This window comes from Camelus ferus, chromosome 34 (assembly GCF_009834535.1).
Source record: "Camelus ferus isolate YT-003-E chromosome 34, BCGSAC_Cfer_1.0, whole genome shotgun sequence".
In the NCBI taxonomy this organism is placed as follows: domain Eukaryota; kingdom Metazoa; phylum Chordata; class Mammalia; order Artiodactyla; family Camelidae; genus Camelus; species Camelus ferus.
Window position 1 is genome coordinate 12,154,158 of NC_045729.1, and position 26,475 is coordinate 12,180,632.

General features: G+C 42.4%; 2 protein-coding genes across 2 annotated transcripts in view; one reads left to right on the plus strand and one right to left on the minus strand.

Annotated features, from left to right (window-relative positions):
• Positions 1-26,475, minus strand: part of PDE6H (phosphodiesterase 6H) — a 64,948-nt gene that overhangs the window by 35,231 nt on the left and 3,242 nt on the right. The window lies entirely within an intron of this gene.
• Positions 161-16,784, plus strand: ERP27 (endoplasmic reticulum protein 27). Its single transcript, XM_006192107.3, has 7 exons — positions 161-410; positions 793-893; positions 2,585-2,722; positions 11,130-11,246; positions 14,759-14,884; positions 16,002-16,199; positions 16,616-16,784. The coding sequence occupies exons 1-7, from the start codon at positions 317-319 to the stop codon at positions 16,661-16,663; spliced, it is 822 nt and encodes a 273-aa protein (XP_006192169.1). The 5' UTR covers positions 161-316; the 3' UTR covers positions 16,664-16,784.

Consider the following 26,475-nt stretch of genomic DNA (forward strand, 5'->3'; position numbering starts at 1 on the left):
ACGACCTGTTTGTCCACCTCTCACACTAACAATCTAAGCTGGGAGAGGCGGATCAGATCACAGGTCCATAGATCAATACCTGGCATGGAAGATTTTGTTTTATTTAAATGAACTGACCTGACTTTCTTCTGGTTGGTTTTGTTCTGAGGCCCCGTCACTGAGCTCAGTCTCTTATCTCAGAAGTTGAAGGTCCCCCTGGAGCCAGCTGTGAAGTTCCCAGAGCACTAGAAACACCACGGTCATTTAACTACAGAGTGGGCGACCCTGTGTCTGCATCCCAAACGGCAAGGTCCAGGGCAGGAGCAGGAGCAGGACAATGGAGGCTGCCCAGTCCAGATGCTTGTTTCTGGTTTTTCTTTTCACATGCCAGCTATCCCCAGAAGCTGCCGCAGAAGGCCAGGAACCCTCAGGTGAAAGAAAAGAGCGCTTCGGTGACCGTGGGGTGAAGGAGCTGTCAGAAGAAGGGAAGGGAACTTGGTCGCATTCTGGGTATTCCTCCTCCAAACCTAGAAAACTTTCCAGGAAATCTGGATAAAGATCTGCCTGGCCTAGTGGAGAAGAGGGAGGTCTGGCGTTAGCCTTCAGAAATAGGCTATCATGTGGGGTCACCCTCCACACGTTAGCCAAAAGGTAAAGCCTTGGAATGGTAACTGCACCCCTCAATCTCTTTGTCCTTAGTTTAGAGAGAAAAAGTAGAGGTGCTCTCATTATTTAGAGCTGCTTCTCTACTCAGTACCCCCAAACCTCCTACTTCTCTCTGACTCTCCCCCGCCCTCCTCTGTCTCTGTCTAGATGGTTCCAGTGCTTCCCAGAAACCCGTGCAACTCACAGATGTCCCAGCTGCCATGGAATTCATCGCTGCCGCTGAGGTGGCTGTCATAGGCTTCTTCCAGGTTTGTCCGGATACCCCACCTGCCATTCCTCCAAAGAACCAGAAATATCCTACCTTCAGGGAGCCATGTTTGTCCCCTGCTGGCCAGAGGACACTGCTTTAGAAGCCAAAGGGCACCGAGTCGGCTTTTAACTTGTCAGTCAAGAGCTCTCAGCTTCTAGACATTGCCAGTCTCTGAACTATGTTTTTCTTACATTTGCTTCAAGAGTTCTCATGCTGCTGACTGGGTCTCCCCATCTATAGATGCTTTGAAGCTTCAGTCAGCATCTGAATTCCTGAGGCATGGGTCAGAGTAAACCCAACTCCTATCATCTAGGCAACACATTAGTCAACAGCTTCCTCCAGTCTGAAGCTCCTTACTAAGTAGGTAGTCCCTCGTTCTTCTTTCTCTTTGTTTGCTCTGAAATGTCGTATACAGAAGGTGTTAGCCTCCATCTTCCAGACTGACTGTCTGACTAATAAAAGCAGCCGTAATGAGAGGGCATCATTCCAGCATTTCCCTTTTTCTTGGAGGTAACATCTGGTGATCCTCACAGATGATCAAGCCCCTACTCGAGACTTGCAGACCTTCTTGTCTGCTTCCATTCATTAATTCCAACTCACCATCGCCCTGTCTATTCTGTGTACACAGATGAAAATAGCCTGTGTGAGATGTAAGTGGAGGAGGAAGATGAGGAGGAGCAAATTTTTCAGTGATGAAAGATCTGAGCTGTAGACAAAAGCAGCCGCAGGGACGGAGTGGTGAGAAAGTGGAACTGGAGGAGGGTGCAATAACTTAAATGGCCACCAGGTGTCGTTATTTGATCCGTGAGCAATTTCATTTTAGGGAGCCGAACAAAAAAGAGGAAGCCTTGATTAACAGCTGTTCATACCCTCGAATGATCTCCACACATCCTTGGAATGATCAAGGCGCCAACTCCCTCTGCTTGACCCCAGATGCAAGGCTAACCAAGATCTTTTCTCTCTGCAAATCTCTTCCCCCAGCCAGAGAGATGTCCGGGAAGAATACAGAAGCACTCCTGTTTATTGCCTGGAGTGGCTGTGGGCAAGGTCTGTGACAGCAGGGAGATAAGACCAGCTCGCTATAGAAGGGCTGCTGTCAACACTCAGAAGAGGCTTCCCTGCTCCCTCCTGCAGGCCTGGGTTCTAGAGCTGGAACAATGCATGAGTCGTGTCTTCATGGCTCATGAACAGTGCAACGAGAACTATTTGCTCACATCCTCCACAAGCCTTTGTTGCTAAACCTTCAACTTAAACTTCTTATATATATTTTTTCTTTTTCTGGTCTTTTTGACAGCACATATTTCTTATTTTTGCATTTCTTCTTTCCTCCACAAATTATTCCCCAAATATTTGCCTTCTTTTGGTATATCAGTGACAGGGCAGCCCAACTCTGCAGGTCTCTATGATTTTGAGTCCCCTCTCAGCTACTAATAAGCTGAACGTTCTATGGTAAAGCCAGACAGGAGTCCCAGGATTAGCCACAATTTTGTAGTTACCTATTAACCCACCCAGCCTGGAAAATTCAACAACGTTGCTGCGGATTTAGCCCACATTTTTAGAGGTCGATTTGTCTGACTGGACACTATGATTTCTGATATAAGTGAGTATATTTCTTTGCCCTAGTCTGTTTCTACATCTCTCTCCTCCAAAAATAACCTCTGTGGGGTTTTTTTCCCCCTCTTGTTTTAGGATTTAGAAGTACCAGCAGTATCCATATTCCACAGTACAGTGCAAAATTTCCAAGACGTGTCATTTGGAATCAGCACTGCCCCGGAGGTTCTGGCCCACTACAACGTCACTGGCAGCGCCATTTCCCTCTTTCGTCTGGTAAGTCTGGTGGGCAGCTCCGATCTTCTCCCAGTTTTACCTTAAGTCGTGCATACACAAACTTGTGAGACCAGAAAGGAGTCTCGGTCTTCAGCATGAATGGTGACACCAGAGTTGAGGACTGTGGTGATGACAATGTTGTCATGATATGGAAAGAGGCCAGGAGATGAGCTTTATAGCCCTGCTTTGTCTCTGACCAGCCATGCGACATGAGCAGGTCACTGACCATTTCTTGGCTTCAGTTCTCTCATCTCTAAAATAAAAGGATTTGACCATATCATCTGTAAGGTCATCCTGAGCTCTAAAATTTTATATTTTTATGTCTTTGAGAGTTCACTTACATGTATCGAACCTGTGTTAAACAACCACGGTGTGCCCTCTGCAAGATATCGATAATAAAAACACACTGAGTAAATTCTCCCTGCTCATAGATCTTAAAATGTAGTAGAGATTGTAAACATAATATACAAGTATCTATAACACAAAGAGCACCACTACAGATAAAATATTACAAGGGTTCAAATGATAAAAGCAGGGTAAGAATTATGACCAAAAAAATAATAATAATTATGGAGGACACGAACTGAACTGGGATTTAAAAAAAAAGATAAAACTTGAACAAAATAGAGAAGAATTTATGGCCAAAGTTGGGAGAGAAAATTAAACTTAGGAAACAGTGTTCAGGCCAACTTGACTGGATCTCAGAGAACATGTTTTGGGCAAATGAACATGACAGAGAAGTTTATTGGATCCACATTGTAGAGAAATTTGAATACCAGCTCAATGGGTTTGCACTTCAGTTCGTTGGCACTGGACAGCCCCTCAGGACTTCAGATCCAGGGAATAACATGAACAGAAATGTGTTTTTGCAAGATTATTTTGGCAACAATGATTAGGATGGATTCTTAGGCAAAAAGACAAGCATAGAGAAAACTTTTGTTAGGCTGACAAAATAAACAGATCATCGACTAAGGATCTTTGGTAGAAAGTGAGGAAAAGGCAGGTCCTGCAAGGATTAGATATCAAAATTACGAAAAGGAGGTGAAGTTTAAAGCCAGGGGACCTAGGAAGAGTGAGGGCATAACAGAAATAGGGATTTCTGATGCTTGAGTTGGCTTTGAGTTTGTATTATTGGTAGAATATCAAGGTGAAGATGACCAGGATCCACTTAAAATGGGAAACTGAGCAAAAGTTAAAGTTTTAAGATTTCTGGACTCAATGTCCTTCCCTCTCTCACCTCCATCCTGTCTGTCTCTTATACTTCTCATCCAAACCTCTTTTAAATGGATTTTATATTCAGTGCCTCCAACCTTCCTTAAGCCCTTAAATATATTCCTATCTAGTTTATGTATCACTCCATCAAGTCTGCTTTCATCCAGGTCGGTGTGGCTTCCAGATTTCCAAATCCAATGTACACTGTTTAGGTCTTGTTTTAGGTCTCCGCCATATTTGACATCGTTGGCTACTCTTTTCTCTTTAATATTCTGTCTTCCCTTGACCCAGGAGCCTGCTTTTCCTGGTCCTTCTTCTCCTTTAGTCTCCTTGGGACCCTCTCTTCCTCCATCCACACTGCTGTCTGACTCAAGGCTCTTCTCAGTCGAGGTTATAGAATCCATGCTCCCTGGAAGCAAAGACTGATCTGTTCACTACTTCAACCACTGAGCATTTAAAAGTGCCTGCCACGCAGCAGGTACTCCAGAAGCAGGTCTGTTGAATAAATAAATATGTAAATGAACCATTTTTTACTTTTTAAAAAAGACTTTATTCACATAGAGAGGTTTTAGGTTCAGAGCAAAATTGAGAGAGAGATAACAGAGACTCCCCATGGCTCTCCTGCCCCCACGTCCGTAACTTCCCCAACCATCCACACCCCTCACTCGAGTGGTCCATCTGCCACAATCGATGAAACTACATCGAAACATCAAACTCACCCAGACTATGTTTGTTGAGGGTTTGGAGTGTTTTACTCTAGCCTGGAACTCTCTCATGATTCAAATGTTTGCTGGATGGAACTATTTGAATACCTTCGGAAGCTAAGACTACAGTCTTAACTTAGCCAAAGCTGTTTGTCGTCTCGACCTGCTGGATGCTGTTCCTCCCTCTAAAGCACAATTTTCTTGAATGGCTGTGTTCGTTCAGTCTCTAACTTTACCAGTTGCACCTCCTACCTTACTGAGCGCACATTCTCCTCCCCTCCTCCTGTCTTACTCCTCACTTAGACTCTTAGCATCTTTGGCATAAACGTTTTTAATACCTTCTTAATAAATCTCCCTGTACTAGCTCTTACCCAGTCCCTAGACTGGTATCACAATGATGGGTTTAAAATGGAATTTGACCATGACACCTCCTTCTTAGAAAGCCTTCAATAGTCACCATTTCTTACAAGAAAAAAATCTAGATATTTAGACAAGTAGGTTTTATGACCTGGCCACTTACTACCTGTTTCTCCATTCCCTTTTCTAGCTCTACCCTCTCAATACCCAACTATACACCGTGTGATAATGCAGTTCCACCATTCCACACAGGTTGTGTCTCTGCCTAAAATGCCAACACGCTCAGGGCCCCTCTCACTTAGCCTCAGCCAGCTGACTCCTCTTATTCCAGTGAATCAGTGCATACACCCTACCTTCAAGCACTCTCCCTGGAGTCTCCAAATTGGCCTGACTATTCCTCTACACGTCCATGCCTGTTTTCATTCACCTCTTTGTAGTACATGTCGTGTATTTCTGTGTCTGTCTCACCTTTAACTGTACTAGACCATGGGTGGGAACCATGATGTATTCATCTCTGTATTCCAAACATGTCCAATATGTCTCTGGTACCCAGAAGACACAGGAAGTGAGGAACTGACTCACCTCCAAAATATGTCTGAAGGTGCATGGGTCCCTTCAGTAATTCTTCCCTCAGCTGGACAGCAGTGGCAGGTGAAATGCATTGTGAGATAGGATTAAGTCAAATTCTTTGAAAAGCTTTGGTAAGAAAGATAAAGAAGGATACACTGATGCCTTTCATGGTGCTGTTGAACTATTTGTAGCAACCTTTCAATACAAAAATGCTAGTTAGCTACAGGTCCACAAGAACCTCCTCCCCAGTTTGTTTATAGATCTTATGAAAGCCTGATTTAAAAGTCTTAGTACCACCTACATGCACATGGGGGCAAGAAAAACAAATGCTGCTGCTTCCAATGTCTTCTACAGGCTTTACAACCTCCGATGGGCGCGTTAACTTTGTTTACAAGTCGTTCTTCACAAAGCCCTGTTGATGACTTCCCAGGGCTGCTCGCTTTCCTTCAGAATCTGTTTTCTGTTTCCCACTAGTCACAGACCTACTCTGGAGGAACTCCTGGGGCCTCTGTGGACACCAAAACCAAGCACACACGGGTTCCTGCCCTACTCCACTGGCAGGTCTGGGAGAGGTCCTGCTTATGCAGTGACAGCTTTCAGATAAACATTTTTTTCTCAGTTTACACTTTAAAAAAATTCAGTCCAAATTTTCATAGGTTTATTTGTCAGGAGTTTGGAATAAACTTTTTTTTTTTGAAAGAAGAACATCAACCAAGACTGTTTTTCTCTTTTCCACTGGGAGACGTGACTCAGTTGCAAATTTTCTGGTACCTACTTTCATCTGAGAGCTATAATTTCTTCTGTTTGTTTTTGTGCCAAATTGATGATAGGCATTGTGTCAGGTTTTCCAATATTCTACCAGTTAATTCTCATAAGAATCTGATGAAATAATGATCCCTGCGTTATCAATAAGGAAACCAAACTTCCATAAGGTACATTCAGTTGCCCAGAGTCTCACAGCTACAGAGTAACAGACATCTGATTCATACCCAGCATTGCCAGCTCCAGAGCACACCATTTCTACTACACTAGTGACTCTTTACAGTGCTTAACCCTGAAGAAAACCTTTGTTTTTACTCCTAGATTCTGTCTACTCAAATGTCTCTCATTCTAAAACCTTTAAAAAAAAATACACACTTTCTCCTAAATCATTTCTCTATCTCCCTGGCGCTATTTAATCAAACCCTAGGATTATTTCTCAAGATTTAATGTAGGCATTACAAATTTTGGCAAGGAAATTTCAGAATTTGGACATATTTCAAGATAAGTTGAAATAATAAGTAGAAATTATGACAGGATACACTGAGTTGACAGTTATGCTGGAGCAAGAAGACAGCAAATCCCCTCCAAAACAGTGCAGACCAACTAGATAAACGTGATCAGGAAACATTTAACCAAAGTGGAGCACTAGGAGGTTGGGTATGACAATCTGTTTGAGGACACAGCCTGTCTGCTGTGACAGTGACAGTAGGAGGGCCCTCCATGCTCTCAGCAGGATTCTCACTGTTGCCCTAACAGAGATGTGATCCTGGGCTCAGCAAACCTTGAGCCTGTCCTAAAATGGCACTTCAGATATTATTTGAATATCTACCCAGTGTTGAGTATTCTCAATCACTTTTAGTTTAAGAAATATAAGTAGCCTAACTTTGACCCGGTGGGGTAGTAACGGAAACACAGGAGAGACGCTCGTTCATTCCTTTCACGATTTTTCATTGGATACTTGCCATGAGAAATGCACCTTGCCAAGCCAAGAGAATCAGAAGGACCCAGTGCATACAAATAAGCTGATAAGGAATTCAAGAAGTACAAATTTTAAAATATTTTTCTAAAGTAGATATTTACCAAATATATGATATGCTGAGCAGCTTATAAAAACAAACCCACAGACACCAGGGCATTTGTTTAACAAATAATTTCGCAGTGTCATCCAAGAAATTTAATATTGCAACTGTGGTGTAAACTAAGACAACTTTGATACGCTTTATGAAGAGCTGGGTTGTTCATTAGAGAAACCTATTGGAATTCAAAGGAATACTGCTGAAATACTAATAAACAGAAAAGGAATGAGTGAGTAAATCCATTGGTATGATACAGTGTCTGAAACATAAAACACTCCACACCAGACACTCTTGGGGAACCTCAAAATTACACTGTAAGGTAGCAACCCTTCTGGTTTATGGTTTCTGTTTTTCTTCTGGTGTCTCTTTTCTTGGGGAGAAAAGGAATATGATTTTTCAAGTAAAATTCTTTCCCCAAACTGGAAAAATACATAATTTTCCCCCCACTCTTGGTTCCAGGGTTGGATTTTCTTTCCAGTGCCTTATGCAAATAGATCTCTTTACAGGGGGGAGATTTCCTGTTCAAATGTTGTTTCCAGGAACCCTACACATGAACATTCCAGATTTTTATTGGTTTAAGAAATAGTGAAATAATCAGGCATCTTTGGTTCAAAAAAGCACAGCAAACTGGAGAGGCTTCAGGAGGGTGGTTTTTATCAAAGCTCTTTGCCTCTTAGAGAATGTTATCACCGCTTACCATCCTCTGCCTCCAATATACTGCATTCCTTAAGTCCAGAAACACCTGGAGTAGCTGGCGTTTCCTGTTATCCCTGTTCTGGGAAACAGGAGGGACTGCCTGGAAAAGGGAGGAGAAAGGGAGGAGCTTCTGGCCCAGAGTACAGCTCGGTCAGCTGCAGCACAGGCACCAGGCCTTCAAATTTCTAGAAAAATAATCAGAACGTATTTAGACATCTTAAATATCAAAAGGACTCTGATTGTGACTGTATTGATTGATGATTGCACAATTCGCAAAGCCTTCTAAAGGACACATGCCAGGTGGCAAAGCAGGCCCTAAGCAGCTTTAAAGCTCCCCTGTGCTGGCTTCTGGTCTGTCCTCACCCTACTGACTGCAGGACGGGGATGGGAGCAGGGAGGGCAAGGACCCCATCGAGGAAGACTTTTCCTCCTCCTTTCATATTTCTGCCCCAGGCTTTCTACTCCAACTGTGTGAATTTTAAAACAATTAAATACGCAAAGGTAGTTCGCATTTTAAAACATCCTGTGGTTTTGAGGAATTTTTTTCTCCAAAATGCTTTTTCTGAATTACAAATATTTTCTGTACCTCAGCTTTGGCATATTTTATAAGTTTGAGTTGTGAAAAACCGTCATAAAATAAAGTGATTAAATTGCCATCTGAGTGTCAGCACTTCTGTGCCTCAGTGCCTAACATACAGCAAGCACTCAACACATAATTCAACGCAAATGGATTATGAGGTAGACCCAGATATAACGAGATCTATTCAGAATTAATAAAATTAACCATAAAGAGGGCACTGGGCTTCTTGGAGGTTCATATTGCTTTTAACTAACCCAATGAGAGACCACCCTGAACGAAGGAAGAGAAAGTTTCCATGGGGATGACAATGTTGAGCAATCTTGGATTCTTACTGTTTAGTGGCTATAATTTACCTCTGCCTGAATTCCCTCCTGCAAAAACTTAAATGAGATTTACCTCTGACTTTGCTAGGTAGACTGGGAGAAAGTATCTTGGGGGTAAAATGATGGCTGTAATCTGGGGCAAGATCTGACTGGGTAGGACGCATATGAGATAGCACATGTAAGGGAAAGGGGATGAGAAGGTGTTCAAGGATTGGTGGTCCATGGGTCTCTAAAGTGATCCAAATTATTTTAGGAAGCAGAATTGTTCAGGAGCCAGCCCTGATCATTTTATCTGTAGGCTTAGTTGCTATGGTGACGGAAATATTGTATTATGTCTTTACGGGCTTGAAGAGATGGAAGTGGGGAGTGGGAAACTCTGGGAACAGTGTTTGGCAGCATGACGTCCGATCTCTATCATATCTGAGTATCATGGAAAGGTAGTTCTAAAATGCAAACCTGGAATAACAGACCAGGTAACTAGACAACCCCTTCCACTAAAGTTATATATATTTATTTTTAAGATGAGCAAAACATTATTTAAAAAAAAAAAAGGTATTGGAGAACTAGCAAGAGAAGGAAAAACATCTAGACTAAGATCTGTAATAAAATGGAAACCCGAAAAGATGAACCCTTTATTGGGACTGCTTTCCACCTGGCTGGCTTAGCCAGTCCTAGAAGAAGCAGCAGAGAGGTTGAGAGGTTTATTAGCATGTTTGAGATCAAGGAAATATAAATGTAAATGTCGGAGTCCAGGGCCCACAAGGTAAATCTAGTTAAACCCCCTTTTTCACTTTGAACCCTGAAGAGCAATACCCGAAAATTAAGGATGCACCGTAAGCCGATCAGCCCTCCCCAGGGCTGCCACACAGATCCAGGTCATCTCAGTCCCTGAAATTGCATCCAGGCGATCATATATGAATATACACATGCATGTACATATTACATACACCTACACACATACATGATATATATATATTATCAAAAATCAAAACTCCCAGTCCTGGATACATGCTCAACAGGCACAGAGGCCTGAGTACCAAGACACGTGAACAAGAGTGTTCACTGCAGCATTATCTTAATAACCAGAAACTGGGAAAACCTAAATATCCATCCATAGTAAAATGACTAGCTGTTTTGCACTGTTACACAACGGGGTATCACACAGCAAGGGAAATGAACAAACTGTAGCTAAATGCAACAACGTGGATGACTCTCACACACAAACCTTTGAGCAAAAGAGATCAGCCACACACACAGAAAATGTAGTTTGTCTCCATTTATGTCATGTTTAATAAAAGACGAGACTAAACTGTAATATTAAGAGATGCGTTTTTAAGTGGTAAAGTGATGAAGGAAAGGATGAAGATGGTCAACATAAATGTAGGATCATGATCACCTTTGGCAAAAAAAAAAAAAAAAAAAAAGGATGATGGATTAGAAGGGACCCCAGAGGGCTTCAGAAATTCTGGCATTTCCTGAGTGGTGGTGCCACAGTTGTTTGCTCTGTGATAATATACTGAGGTTTGTATTTTCTATTTTATGCTTTTCTCTGTAGGTGTGTTTTACATAAATAGAACTTTAATCTGATCCAGTAAAGGATGCATGTTGTAATACACACTGGTGATCCTTGCCCTCAGGGTAGAGTTTAACCTCTTGACCGTGGCTTCCAGGCTCTTTGCTCTGCTAGCCCGCTGCCCCTCTCTCCTGCCCACACTTAACATCTACTGCAACGGTCAAGCTAAACCAGCTGCAGCTTCTAACCCAGGGCAGCCTCGTCATTTTGCCTTTTTGTTCTTTATTTAGAACTCCCACCGCCATCCTCGTTCACCTGACCAAGCCCCAGCCACTTTTCGGGAGCTGCCTCTTCCTGGAAGCGTTTCCTCTCTTCCCGGGGTACCTGTGGGCCTGTGATTCCCCCGGGATGACACCTACCACTCTCTGTGGGACGTCTCTGTTTACTTCTCTGTCCTGCAGGACAGTGTGTTCCTCGAGGGCAGGAAACGTTTCCTATTTACCTTTCTGTCTTTGGATCTTTAGTTAGTGCCTGACGTGTGCTAAATAGTCCAGAAACATTTATCAAGGAATAAGGACAGAACAGTGACAATTTCATCCTTTTTGTGTCACCAGGTGGATAACGAACAACTGGATTTAAAGAGTAAGGACATTGAAAGCATGGACCTCCCCAAATTAAGCCGTTTCATTGAGAGCAACAACCTCCACTTGGTGACAGAGTACAACCCTATGGTAAATAGCCCCTGTCTCCAGATCCTGAAGTCCCCATGTCAGGGAGGGTCCTAGCCTTCATAGCAGACATCCTTTCCTGCAGGAGTTCTGGTCCTTTGGCCACTAATAAGAGTAACCACCATTAATTAAACAACTGGTTGTTTATGTTGCCATCCTTACTGCAACACTTAAGATCCCCAACAAAGGAAGAAACAGAAAAGGTAAGTAACATATCAACATGACTAGGAAGAAAGAGAGCCGGAGGGCAAAGTTCAGGTGACTAATTAAAAACTGCTGAGTTTTCCTGCCTGAGGGGGTTCAGTGAAGCCAATTCCAGTCCCAGCAACATCCTAGACCACGCTTCTCAAACAAGATTGCAAGCTCTCCGCAGCTGCAAAGATGCTGGAGGTCCATTCTTTTCTCTAAAGCATCGGTGACCAGTACTTTTGTAAAACACAATAAAAGTAAATTGATAGACAAAAGGAATGTTTAAACACAAAGCCAACTGATCACATACTTGGGTGTCGCCGCAATGTAAAATTTCTAAGAAAGTTTTTATGCTTTTCTGTGCCTGCCTCCTGTCTGGTACCACCTGCATATGCCCAGACCCTCACAGGGTCTCAGGTTTCTCTCTGGGTTTGTCTTCCTCAGGGGTTGTATGCTGCCTGGAACCTGGGTTAAAGGTGCTGGTCCACCCGCTCATCTTCTGACCTTCTAACACTCTGCAACTTACAGGATTACTTTATATGTCCTGCCCTTTCCTTTTCCCAGCATGAATCATAGAATGATAGTGTTAACATCAGCTCAGTAATGCTATGCATTCTCCAATAACAGTACTTTACATGCATGTCATGGTGATTAGAACTTACAAAGCCGTTTCACACCATTTCCTCATTTAATACTCACGGTGATTCTTTCGAAGCAGAAAAGAGGAAAGTATTATGCCCATTTTATAGAGAACTCTCAAATTCCAAATGACATTCAAGATTTTGCAGAAGTAGAAAAGGCATCATTTAAGGCAGAAAATTTAACTGGTGATACATTAGCTCATGTTGTCCATTTCCATTTTACTGGAGAGGAAACGGGAATTCAGAAAAGTAATGCCACTTCCTCACGGCCTGACTAGTAATTTGAGCTCCAGAGACAGCCCTAGCCACTTGTCCCTGCTTTTTTCTGGACTGGTCATTCTGAGTCCTGAGGTTTTTCCATTGGCCCACACATCCTTCAACAGAAAACACCCCTTTTCCTGTTGACTAAATTCCTGTCCACCTCTCACATCATGTTTGTCTCTGTGGAGTGGTGACTCCATTTCCACTTGTGCTAAGATTCCAAACACACCCCCCCCCCCCAGGGGTGTTGGCAGCAATAATTAAAAAGGCGTTTTTTTGCTAGGTCATCGTCATCATTCTGGTCATTGTGTCTATAGAGCTGCCAGGAGTGCACGTGGGATCAGAAAAGATGACCTTACGGTCCTGGTCCCTGAGTTTATGGCTCGGGTCCTAGAATTCTGCAGGTAACTAGGGCAGAGGCAGGGACTAGCCTTCCTGAATTCTGATGCCTGGTCCATCTCTTATCTTACAGAACAATGACACATTTTGTTAAGTTCCACGTTAGTAGTGAAGGCAAATCATGTCAAGAAGAAATTAGGTCAGGATTTCTTTAGAGAAGCCAATTCAACTTTTATTGTGAACTTTTCAGTTCCCCAAAGCAGTGCTTTTCTCTTTCGGAGGCCTGCCCACACTCCTGTAGTTATTCCTCGGCTGTTGCTGGTGCTGAGGTTTGTGCCAGAAGCAACTGGGCAGAAATTCACAGCCATGTAGTCAGCCTCCTGTGTGCCTGTAACACACACACTCAGTACTTGGCTTCAAGGTGAAAATCCTACTCTGTGTTTCAGGATTAAACTAATCACTTCTGCTGGGTCCAATCCCTTCTGCTAAGACAACTATATCTTTTGAGTCTTTAGCTTTGATTTCTTGACTCTTCCCAAGATTTATCCTCCCACTCTGCTCTAGGAAGGTAGATGCATGCTCTAAATTTAAGTAGCAGGGTCATCCAATCTCCCAAATTTAAAATCTAAAAACTGGTTTGAAACTCCAAGGGGGAAGTTAGGGGAAAGAACTCATTGGACCCTCCTTGCCTACATGTTGGCCAGTAGAGCTGGAAAATCGCTACGGAGTAGTGAGTAGCTTCTGGAAGGATCCTGCCTAGTCACTCCCCTTCCACCATCTGGGGACTCTGCCCAAAGTATCGTTAACCCACCATAATCTCTCTTCCCATGCACATGTTAGTTTTATAGCAATGCTTTCTGTACTTAGAAGGGAGAGGTGAAAAGGAATGGGATTTGTTTAAAGTAAGAGACACTTGCAGCACTAATGAAGGGAGCAGTGCCCTAGTTCAGGCTCCCTCTTCCCTCCTCCCTTGGTTCACAGCTGCCCCCTCCCCTCCATCACCGACAACTTCATGGGGAATCATCACCTCTAATCAGCCAAAAGGGGCCAACGCTTCTGGTCTCCTGAAGAGCTTACCTTCTTGCTGACCTGCGGTAGACTGATTCAACCATGCTCTGGGTTGATTTGCTTTAGAAGAGGTTTTGCAATCAGCTATGAATGAGGCAGTACGTCCTGATGGTTAAGAGCGTGGACTCCAGCGCCACACTGCCTGCTGTGGATCCCAGCTCACCACTTACGGAAATTTAGGAGATTTTGTGCCTCAATTTCTTCATGTTTTCATAAAACTGGGGCTTTGGGGATTAAATTAGCTAGTATATGGGAGGCCCCGAAAACGCCCAGCACACAGTTAAGCACTCAAAATTATGCACAATTAACATGCAGTCAAAGGCCACATTTTAAGTGCATCTGGCTGTTCTTCCAACATGAATAGGAGTTGAAAAAAGTGACTAAAATGTTACCTGGTGTCTTTGTTGCCTACTGATGCATAACAGCTCACTCCAGAATTTAACAGCTGAAAACAGTGATAGTGGATGATCTCACACAGTTTCTGTGGGTCAACTATTTGGGGGTGGCTGGGGCTTGGCACTTCTGATCTGGAGGCCCTTGTAAGGTTGCAAGCATTGGTCAGGGAGGCAGTCAGCTAAAGTTTTGAAGATCTGCTTCCAAGATGGCTCAGTCAGTGCTGGCTGTTAGCAGGAGGCCTTAGCTCCTTGCTGTGTGAATGTGCACACAGGGCTGCTTGAGTGCCTAATACGAGAGAGTTCAGTGATACAAGAGAGAGCAAGGCAGAGCTACTTTGTCTCCTGTGACCCAACCTTGGAAGCCACTCTCCATCATCACTGCAGTACCCCTTTGGTTACTCAGCTCAGCCCTGTTCAGTGTGGGGAGGGACCCACCCAGTTGCATGCAAACCAGAGGGTGAGACGTGTTAAGGGCCATCTCAGAGGCCAGTTGCCATCTGTGCTGTGGATGGACAGCTCTGGTGTACGTTCCACGGAACCTGTTCACTGGGTTGCCATTGATTTTTTTTTTTTTTACCTCTTTCCCTCTTTCATCCCACTACAATACATTTCAACTTGCCAGACGGCAATTGGCCTGTTTAAGAGTAAGATTCAGATTCATCTTCTACTGGTGATGAATAAGGGATCCCCAGAGTATGAAGAAAGCTTGTACAAATACCAGGAGGCGGCTAAGCTCTTCCAGGGGAAGGTAAGTCTGGACTGGGAGACACCCTTTGGCAAACTCAGCACCAGGACACTAGAAAGAGGAGGATGGGGCCAGGGAGGTGAGATAAATAGGAAAGATAAGTACAGTTAGGAGGTAACAAAGTGAGAAGTGGGGCAGCGTACATCACATTACTCTGATTTAAAACTCAAGACATGTTTTACACTAGTAAAGATGTATCTAATCATATCTTCCATTAGCAGTAAGTCTGTTTCTTTTTTTAAGTATTGATTGGCGGAGAGAAAATAGAGACCCAAAGATACTGAAAATAAAAATCATCTATTAATCGCAGTTTCCCTGCTCCTTGCCATTATCTCTCAAAGTTTTAGAACTCAGGGCTTATTTCTCACATGAAACACGTCTCACGTACATGGTGCCTACTGGATAATAAATATTTCTTTCTTTCCCGTCTCTACTTTGTATATGTCTGCTTGATATCACTGAAATAGTAAAACTTCAACCACTCTAAGGCTTCTGAATTGAACTAGAAGCCTGTTCAGTGATGAGAGCTATCTGGTAATAAAATAAGCCAGCCTTTAAGTGGTTGTTTCCCTAACACTGGAGGTTGTCAGGGTTACCAAATGTAGATGATCCTCTAATTAGAATATTATCAAGAAGGTTTCCAATCTGGGTAGAAAGTTTGATTTAATAATATAAGATAGTTAACAGTTATCAATCACTTACTGTATGCTAAAAACTGTACCAGAAATATTAAATCCATTCTCTCGTTTAGTCTCCCCCAACAAAAGCCCATTTTTCTAATAAGAACACTAAGTCTCAGAGAGGCTGAGTAATGTGCCTGAAGTCACACAGCTAGAAAATACTAGAGGCAACATTGAGAATGAATTCTCCCCTTTTAGCCATTAGGTCATATTTTCTCCCTTAGCTACTCACTAAAGTCTCCTCCAATTCTATGTTAAATAAACTTGATCAAAGGGTTAATAAACCAAAGCGATGAAAAATAAGAAGAAATTCAGTTGAGATTGAAATTGTGTGGCACAGACCATGAAGTCAATCGGTATAAACTGAAACAATTACAAGGTGTCTCTTTCTCCCCAGGACCACAGTGAGACCTTTCTCTTTTAAACTTCTCCAATTGCAGATTCTTTTTGTTCTGGTGGACAGTGGTGTGAAGGAAAATAGGAAGGTGATATCATTTTTCAAACTAAAGAATTCCCAGCTGCCTGCTTTGGCGATTTACCAGACCCTGGATGATGTATGGGATACACTGCCCATAACAGAAGTGTCAGTTGAGCACGTGCAAAACTTCTGCGATGGATTCCTGAAGGGGAAGAGGCTGGTAAGTGAGAGACTACAGGTAAAGCAAGTTGAGTTTGTCCTCCTTTCTCTGTCCCTTTAATACCCTGTTGAATAAAAATTCTTTGGCCTCCACTGGATTTGGTTAGGAGTAAAAGGATAGGAAAATATGGTGGTCAGAGTTGGGATGCTTTTTAGGATGTAGTCATGGGACCAGAACTAAAGGAGCATTTTTGGACAGGTCTTGAAGCTTCAAAGGAGCTGAATTTTAGATTTGATGCTTCTGTGTATTGTATCAATGGGAAACAAGTCAAATTCCACATAAGGATTTCATGAGATAAAAATTACAGATGGATGTAGGACTTTCAGGAGGAATTAAATAGCCCAATTTGCTAATCTCAGAGCTCAAAAACAAGAGTGGACTCCAAATCTAAATATCTGTGTCATGATGTTTTTCAGAGAGAAAATCGTGAATCAGAAGAAAAGACTTCAAAGGTGGAACTTTAATTTCTCCCTGGTTCTTCTGCATACTACCATGCATCTACTTTCTGCCAAAAAAAGGATTAACGCAGACCTCAGAGACACTAAACAACAGGATTACCAGGTTTTACATACACACACACACACACACACACACACACACATACGCACACATATATAGCTCCAATTTGTTCCTTAAAATCTCATTTACTCTCCTTGGGGTTTTGTTTGTTTGTTTTTTAATTTCCTATACCCTCTCAGTACCCGTCCAATTTTCTCTTATGCATTCACACTAAGTAGGTCCATACACTGTAATACATACCACTGGGTGAAAGCTTTAAGAGAAATACTGGGATACTATGAAGGGGCAACATTCCTGGAGGGAGACTGTTCTGATGTGTCATTAAACACTAAATTCATATACTGCACATGACTTACACACAGCCTCTTGTAGGGTTGCCCAAAGGTGGAGACTCTGCTTCCTGCATAGCATGTCCCTCTCTGAGTCAGGGCCAAGGACAAAAAGATGGTTTTAAACACCTTTCTGGAATTGTCTTTTTGCCAGAAATCAAATGATATTTTCCAGTCTCTGAACTCAGAAGAAACAGACCATGTCTCTGCTTGTTTAGCGTTCCTAACTCCCCATATAAATCAACAGCCACATAATAAATAAAAGGCAATAATGTTATAGGAAAAAAGACTGGCATCTCTTTGCAGACCAACCCTCTTGTAAATACCCCACTGCCCAACTCAGCAGTATGGACCTCACCCTTTGGTGCCCACTGTTTAGGGTCACGCCATGAGCCACTAATGTGTTATTGTTCCCTCTGTGGGTGGGGTGGGAGGTGGCAGAGACCATCCCGCAGGAGGACTGGTATCAACAAGGCAGAGGAGCTAGAAACTGAACTAGGTAAAAGGTTGGGGGATGGGTAGGAGGAGGGGTTCTCCTGGCCCCGGGGCGGGCTGCGGCTAAGTTTGGATTATGGCAGGTGAGGTGTGCAGTCCAGCCCACGCGGGACGGAGGGAGAGTTTGGCTGAGTGTCTCTGGCCCACAGGCTGTTACTGTCAACACACAGATGCTGCATTGTTCCCAGGAGGCCCTTGGCCCCAAAGGAAAGAGCGTAAGTGCTGAAGAGCTGAAAAACCACAGTGTATACCTAAGGACTCGGCCAAGTTGGGAACAGAGACTGAAAGACATAGTTGTTCCTTTCTGTGGGGAAAACTCACAGCCTCTGAGCTGGGAGTCAGCTGCTGGCATGGACTCTGTGAAAGCAGCTGTGTCCGGCACACCCCTCAGCAACAGGAGACCGTGGATTCTGGGAGAGCATCCCGTCCATCCCCAGGGCTTCTGAAAACCACCCAGACAGTCTCCTGCTTGAGGCTGAAAAATATTCCTGGGACAGGCGCATCCCAGAAGCCTCCCTTTGATGCTGCAAACCAGACCTTTTGACATTTACAGTCAGGAAATTCTTCCTGATATCCAGCTGAGGTCTGCTAGCCACACAAGCTTTCTTCTTACCTATAGGCCATGGAAATTCATAGCAGCTGCCAGTCACCATCTCTAAATGGTACCTTTAACTCCTTGCTGGTTGTTCTTAAGCCTGCTTATCCCTTTTCCAAACCCACAATCCAACCCTTTCACCTTTTTTTTTTTTTAATTTCCAAGTCATTTGATTTACTTTACTATTTTTCTCTCTTCCCTCTTTCTCAGCTTTCCCTCTTTCTTGCTTAAAATAACAGGATTCCAAACTATCGTGGGAATTTGGTAAATGCTAAAACATAAATTGCAATGAGCTACATTTTGTTCAATATTGGGTAAATTTTTCAATTATTTTACTTGAAGTCTTCCTCCCAGTAACTATGGTCAATACTGACCACATAGGTCTTAATATTTTTAAGGGTTTTTTTAAATTAATTTTTTCATTTTTATACAATTTTTAAAGGTTATTTTCCATTTTCAGTTATTACCAGATATTGGCTATATTCTCTGTGTTGTACAATACATCCTTGAGCCTGTCTTACAACCAACAGTTTGTGTCTTACCCCCCCCACCCCCATGTTGCCCCTCCCGCCTCCCCAATGGTAACCACTAGTTTGTTCTCTATAACTTTACAGTGTATTTTGCTATTTGATGATATTCAATACCAATTTTATTATACATTGTATTTTGTATGCTTTTTTAAAATCTTTATGGTAGTTAATTTAATTATTCCTTCTCAGTTTATGCTTCTCCAAAACTGAAAGATATTTTTTGCCTATCTTCCTGTTCTTTGCAGGGCACTTATGACTAAAGAATGGAACTTCTTTAGAAAGAAGAGATCTCTAAAAGTTCTCATTCATTCACTTAAGATCAGACTTAGTATTATAAACTTCTCTAATTTTTAGAGCTTCTCTGTCTTTGGATAATATCTTCCTAAGAGTCTATCTACATTTATTTCTCCAAGGCTACATTATTGTTGAAATATCTAGATATATCACAGTTATTCCGCATTGTGGAGTCATTCTTTGCCCCTAGCTGCGAAGGCTGCCATATTTTTTCCTTAGAGTGTGAAGGAAGTGGTGATATTATGCAATAGAACTTTGTAAGAGCTGTTGGAAGGTTTGGAAGACTATGATAGCAGGAAGGAGTGGGAACAGGGCGTGAGTCAGAGGAATGCCAGGAAAGTCTGCGTTTGCGTCTCACCTCTCTGGTGTCTGTGGCTCTGTGACCTTGGAAAAACCACTTCCTATCTGAGGACTCTAGTTCACTGAGAATCATACAATAATAATTCATAGGTTTTTTTTTTTTTTACTGAGAAAAGGCAATGGTGATGGAGGACGGTAGTTTGAGCAAATCTATCTCCTGCTTAAACACTTTGAACAGATGGTGTATTTTAAAGGTACAATGTTGATTAGTAGATTGAGAAAAGATTGCTCCATGACCAATTAAGTTCTCATCTGCAGAGATGTCTAAAGAAAACTGAACAACTTTAATACAAACATGCTTTATGTTTTTCTGGAATAGAATAGAGCCATGAGAGAGTTGGGTTTTCTAACATGGTCAGAATTTAACCATGTCTTGTAACTAATATGCACAATAGTAATACTCTGAATAAACTCTATTAACTTGAAGAAGCATACAGGCTCAGCAGAGGGCGACTGACTCTGAACAGTTTTTTTTAAATAATAATAATAATTCACAGGGTTTTTTGAGATCCCAGGATGATCAGACATATTAAGTAAAGTTTGTCATTACTTTTATTTTTTGACTTAATGTGACCCTACCATCTCCAGGTAATGGTCACTTCTCCAATTGTCAGAACTTACGGCAAAGGAGAGGCTTCCTTCAGGGTCTTAAAAGAATTAGCATGAGAGGCATCGCACTTGAGATTGGAATAGCAGTTGCAATAACTTTTAAAATGTAAGCTTTGTTATTATCCAGGTATGGTGAGGCCAACAGCTCAGGGATGACGGCCATTGAAAAGATAGTTCATTACTCAGTTCCCAAGAGGAGGAAACACACCATGCCACAAAGGGCCACATGGGGAAGCACCAGGACTGGTCAAGAGACAAAGGAGAAGGGGAAAATGTGGGCAAGAGCCTTCACTGAGGTTTTAACCGGAAGGAACATTCAAGAAAAGGTAAGCAGGATAGGCTGGTTTGAATAACTTCAGTAGGCTCTGGACCATAGCAGCTGCCGCTAGTTGCCTGGACCCTGGCCCTGGTGTTATTAGGGCAAACTGATTGTGTCTCAGAGTGTGAGAGCCCTGTGCGAGCTCAGTAAAGGAGGTGGTTGGGGTATGAATTATGGATTTGTTGGTATGCATAAGAAAGAAACTCTAGTAAGTGAGTTGTTCACTATCCCTGGACATCGGCTAGCTCTGGGAGGAGCCATCTCTCCAGGGTCAGCAAGGCCCCAGGTGTCAAAGCATCAGAAACACATGGTGAACACAACACTCTAATACCCACCTGTCATGCGATTGCTCTCCCAACTCCCCGAGTTTGGTCATGCTAGAAAGGAAGGCACACTGTCTTCATTGAGGCCCCTTTTAATACACATATACCTTGGCTGTGCAGGGATAGGACGGGTGCTAGGTGGTGTATTCTGAGGGAGAAGTTCATCTTTTCATATATTCATTCATTTCATTTAAATATGTACTAATCAACTACAAGGGTGAGAGGCAAAATTGCCTCCTAAGAGAGCAAAGCTGGCCTTGGGCGACAGACTATGGAACAGGGGAGTTTCAGTTATAATGACAATCAGCAGCGTGGAAGCCATCCTGCTGATTTTGGGTTGTGGACAGAGAACAGCAGAACAAGAAAAGCTGGCTAAAGGAGAAGACGGTGCTGTGGAGAGGGATGGATAGGAGGCTGGCGGCGGGCTGGGGAGGCCCTAGAGTTGGGGGAAGAGAAAGGACAAAGGGACAGTGTACCGCAAAAGGGAAGAGGCGCATCATGGACAAACTTTATTTCACAACTGAGTTTGTGACTGGCCCTATTTATTTCACCTTCCTGAAAGTATCTGGTTTCCTAAGTAAACAAATAAATAAATAAAATAAAATAAAACAGGAAGTGGGATGTATATGACGCATACTCCTAATTCCAGTACTTTCACAGAGGGAGCCCTAAGAATAGAAAAAGAAGGATGCCTAAAACTTCTCTTGAGCTTTGAAGCTTTGGAGAAAAGGTACTCAAGAAATCAAAGAAACAAATGAACTTCAAAATCATACCTCAGTAAAGAGGCATGAGAGCCCCCCTCCTTCAAATCATTTCTAAAGTAGCTCAGGGTGTCATTCTTCTCTTTCTGTCCCTGCAACCAGAGGTCATTGTTTCTGTGAGTTTCACAATGAAGTATCTGGGTGACACTGGGAGCAGAAGGTAAGGGAGAGCGATGGGCTAGGGGGTGAAGTTACAGGTATAGGTTGTGAAAAGTTGTGTGGAATCCAGACTTGAATGTGCTGTTATCCAAACAGTTGCACTAAGTCTTAATAGCAGGATTCAATTTCTACATTAGACCCACTATTCTTAATATGGTAACATGGTTTTCGCCTAGGCTTGAGGAATTAAAAATAGATGAGATTTGACGTAATTCCAGCTGTAGTGCAGTAAGAATTTAGAAATGAATAAATATGGTGTGTTACAGGTCATGTCTCCCAGGAAAAAGACTCTGAGACTGAATTTCCTAGCAGGAAGCTTGTTGGGGGTGGGGGGGGGGGCAGTTCCTCTTAGGACCTGGGAGAAAATGAAGAAAGTAAGACTGGGCAGAAGGAAAAGCTGAGATGTGACATAGTCACACAAAGTTTCATATCATTCCATGGGGATATTTGGTACTGAAATGTCCTTGCAGAATTGTCCAAAAGTGGAGAATAGGGGTCAGATCTTTACACTCTCACATTGATCATCTGATGCAGGCCACACACAGGAAAGGGTGTGATCATGGGCAAGGTGACACTCCTTAGAAGAGGGCAATCTCTGGCTTTGAGGTTGGTGAGTGGACCTTCAGCTAAGAGTTGTCATCTGTCAAAACACCCAGCAGCTGGAGTGCTATGATCTGAATGACTGTGTCCCCAGTATTCATAACTTAAATTCCAACGTCTAATATGATGGTATTAGGAGGTGGGGCCTTAGGGAGGTGATTAGGTCAGGAGAGCAGAGCCCTCATGAACAGGATTAGTGCCCTTGTAAGACACCCCAGAGGGTTTCCTTCTCCTTCCACCATGTGAGGATACATATTAGAAGTTTGCAGCCCAGAAGAGAGCCCTCCCTTCATGCTGCTAGGCACCCTGATCTTAGACTTCCGGCCCCCAGAATCATAAGAAATAAATTTCTGTTCTTTATTAGCCACTCAGTCTGTGCTGTTTTGTTATAGCAGCCTGAATGGACCAAGGCATGTGGGGAGAGTGTGTCTGCTCTAAAGACATTGGGGGTAAACTGCACACCACAGCATCCACTACACATGCCTAGAACAGGATCTTCTTTCAGGCTGCCATAACCATTGCACTAATGCTATGCAAAAGAATGAGGAAAGAATGAATTTATCTTATCAAATAAAATAGGTAGCACCTTCACTGAATTGAGGTTGGAGGAGAACGTATGCTCATGTTATCGTCACAAAAGGGATTAGAGCAGACTTGCCGGGGCAGTTCAAGACTGGTCATTCTCATGGTCTTTCACTCATTTATCCCTTCACTGAACCATGAGATGAAGATGCATCAGGAGTAGACCCCATCATTGTTGACTTCACCCCTTCCCATCCCCAGTCATCTGGTTTCCCACTGGAGAACAAATATGAAGTTAACTGAGAATTTGGTCTGTTGGTTCTTGACCTTGAGAGTTACCAGGTGAAATCTGAAATTGGCCAACATCTGTTATTTGTGTTCTTTTTGATGCTGGCCATTCTGACAGGCGCGAGGTAGTATCTCATCGTGATCTTGATTTGCATTTCCCTGATAGTGGTGATGTTGAGCAGCTTTTCATGCTCCTGTTGGCCATCTGCATTTCCTCTTTTGGAAAAATGTCTGTTCAGTTCTGCCCATATTTTAAACAGGTTGTTTGTTTGTTTGTTTGTTTGTTGGCTTTTTAATTGAAGGATAGTTGATTTAAAGTGTTGCATTAGTTTCTGGTGTACAGCATGGATGGACTTCGAGGGCATTGTGCTAAGTGAAATAAGTCAGACAGGGAAAGACAAATACTATAAGGTATCACTTACATGTGGAATCTAAAAAAATACACAACTAGTGAATATAACGGAAAAGAAATAGACTCACAGATGTAGAGAAGGAACTAGTGGTTACCAGTGGGGAGAGGAAGGGCGAGGGGCAAGACTGCAGTGGAGGATTAAGAGGTACAAACTATCAAGTATAAAATAAGCTACAAGGATGTATTGTACAACATGGGGAATATAGCAAGTATTTTATAGTAACTATAAATGGAGTATAATCTTTAAAAATTGTGTATCACTATATTGTAAACCTATAACATATAATATTGTACATCAACTGTACTTCAATTTAAAACATACAATATTGTAAAATAAATACATAAATAAAGCTTAAAAAATTAAAAATAAATAAATTACATATTGCTTTCTCAAGGCTGTGTCCTTGAAATGGCTCTGGCTCTGGGAGCAGTGGGCAGAACATACATTCCAAGGACAGGGGAAGGGGTGAGGAACTTCTAAATTCATGGTCTGAATTTCTAATGTACTCAGTAAACATTCAAATAATTTATTGATGATGATAATATATATTCAAGAAAGGGAAAGCGAAGACTTGAACAGTAATTTGTGAGTGAGCAAAAACTGACGTTAGATTTAATTCTAAATTCTGACCATAATGCTTATCTATACCAGCAAAATTTTGTGAACGATCGTATTTCCTGTTAAATATCTTTTCCCTTTGTGTTCAGAGTCAACAATGCCTTACCTTCCTGTCTCCATTTCCTGCTCCTCACTCCCTCTGGTATGTCCACTTTCTTGCTAATAATTACCCACTATCTTGCTAATAATAAGGTCCACCCTTTATTACTTTCCTACAAATTCATGGCCTCTGTCTCCACTTCTTCCTCCATCTTTACCTATTCCCAAGATGTTGCTCCAGGTGGCCACATGGGAAAGAGGTTGAGGCAGATTGACTGATGGTATGAGGAGCACAAAAGGGGCATAGTCAGGGAAGGACGTATCTGGAAGGAAGTGGACATGAACTGAACAGGATATTAAAAGTTCTGGTCCTGTCCTGCAGTCACCACCTTTACCACCATGATCATGAGAATCTTACTGGTCCCAAAGGGCGCTCCACTGCACTTAGGCAAACATGCCACGGGATGAAAATGGGAAATATTATTTGCACACTAACTGCTCTCTTGGATTGACTCATTCTGCTCACTCCACCTGCTCTCTTCCCTTCGTACCACTAATAACATGCCAGGGCTGGAGAAGGGAAGACGCTAAGTCAGTCAATAAGTGGAAATGGGAGGTGTTTGTGGGCAGGCAGGTGGTTTGTGGGAAGATATTTACATGATTGTGAAATGCAGAATGGTAGTGGCCAATGATGGGATGTTGATTTATAAGGCAAGGGCTAAAAGGTCAGAGAACTGTTGCATTTTTGGGGCCAGCTAGTGTTTGAGAAAGAATGGTAGTCAGTGAGGTGAAGGCTGGATATAATTATGGATGCCAGACCAGGGGTTAAAATGGCAACTTACTAAGGGCTACAGTTTTAGAATTGTCATCAGCTTATGACCCTCTATTTCTCCTTCCACTGTCTCATTTTCCAATTCGCTAAATAGCAGTATATTCAAGTTCATCAGGGTTTCCTCAGAGAGAAAGTCACCATTTTCTGATCTGTGTGATTCTAATTACATCTTAGCATCTTAGCATAAGCCATTTCTGAAAAACTCAAGTCATAAAACACAATTTTCACCTAGTTTTCAAAATGTCTGGTTTTAAACACAATGTTCTCAAGTTCCAAGAAGAGATGGAAATTTTAAAAATAAACTTGAAAGGACTTTATTGTTAGATAAGGAATGAATGAGGAGACCCATGATAGCCATGATAATCAGGCAGGATCTTAAAAGGGATGCATTCGGAACAGACTGTTTAATAGTTACAGCTCTTAGTCACCAAAAACAGAACAGGATCCAAACCACAGCAAAAGCTGTTTCGTTTGGGAAGCCAATGTTAATTTCTCATGCACCTCTGCAAACTCTTGACCATATTTCTGTGAGGGACACACCCTTAAATAAACAGATATTTTAAAATCTATCAAGATAAAAGGTTTCATTTTTTTTTTTTATGAAGAGATCAGGCCTTAAGATCTGAAAAAAGTGGTCACTGTTGCATGAAAGGGAAGAAACTCCAAGGGAATAGATAGTCTCATTAAGGAAAGTCATTTCTCCAAGCAGCTGTCCCTTCCATCAGTTATCCCTCTGCTCAGCACTTAGAAGACTGTCACAGATTATGTTTATTTAAGACATCTAGGCTTTTGTAAACTGTCATAGTAAAATGAAGAGGTGGACATGGTGTACGGTTCACCACAAAGAGACCTGTGAAAGGATCTGTCTTTTTAGTATAGACATGGAGAGTTAGACTTTAAAATAACAGGGTCCAGAAAAGAAGTGACGCTTAGGATTCCGAACGCACTTCAAAATGCGCCCAACATGTTGAACAAATTAACCAGAAGCATGATTTGTAAAAATGAACATAGGAGCAAATTAGACAACTTCTCTAATGCACACTAATGGGGAGGGAATGGCGGGAGAGGGGCCTGCTGTTAGCAAAACTGAAATGAGAGAGGGGGTCTTTGGGTTCGAATCTGGACTTGCCCGTTAAATTTAGCTTGTCATCTTGGGAACATCCCTGGGCCTCATTTTCCCTCCATGTAAAATAGAGTTAATTGTATCTCTCTAGCTCGTCACAAGTACAGTGTCTGGATAAAATGGATGAGGGTTGGAAAGCCCTCTGAGATATAAAAATATGCATTGACTTTGGCCTGGACTCAGAAACTCCTGTGAACCAGCCCTCCACAAACACACACACCCTTGTCTAGATGGCTGCACCATAAAAGGCAGCTTCAAATGGCTACGAAGGAGACGGGAGAAAACTGGATAATCCTCAGTCAGAATCTATCAATGACTAAAGAGTTGACTCTGAGAATTTATGCTCAACTGTGTACAAATTGACTTGTTCCCACGTTTATTTTTCCAGCCCAGAAGAACCCAAACTGAAACTCCCCCTTTGTGGGTATTATCAGGTAATTTAGTGATTGATAACGTTGTTCTAATCCAGTGCTGAGAAGGGACATCTAACTTCTCTGGTCCGCGTTTCCACCACATGAAATAAGGTGATAGGAAAAACGACTGTAAGG

Bases quoted from the DNA above. Each gene is read 5' to 3' on its own strand.
- ERP27 (XM_006192107.3), top strand. From the start codon at position 317: ATGGAGGCTGCCCAGTCCAGATGCTTGTTTCTGGTTTTTCTTTTCACA. The intron at 11,247-14,758 runs GTAAATAGCCCC...TCAACTTGCCAG, and splicing joins TGACAGAGTACAACCCTATG to ACGGCAATTGGCCTGTTTAA. The intron at 16,200-16,615 runs GTAAGTGAGAGA...GATGTTTTTCAG, and splicing joins TCCTGAAGGGGAAGAGGCTG to AGAGAAAATCGTGAATCAGA.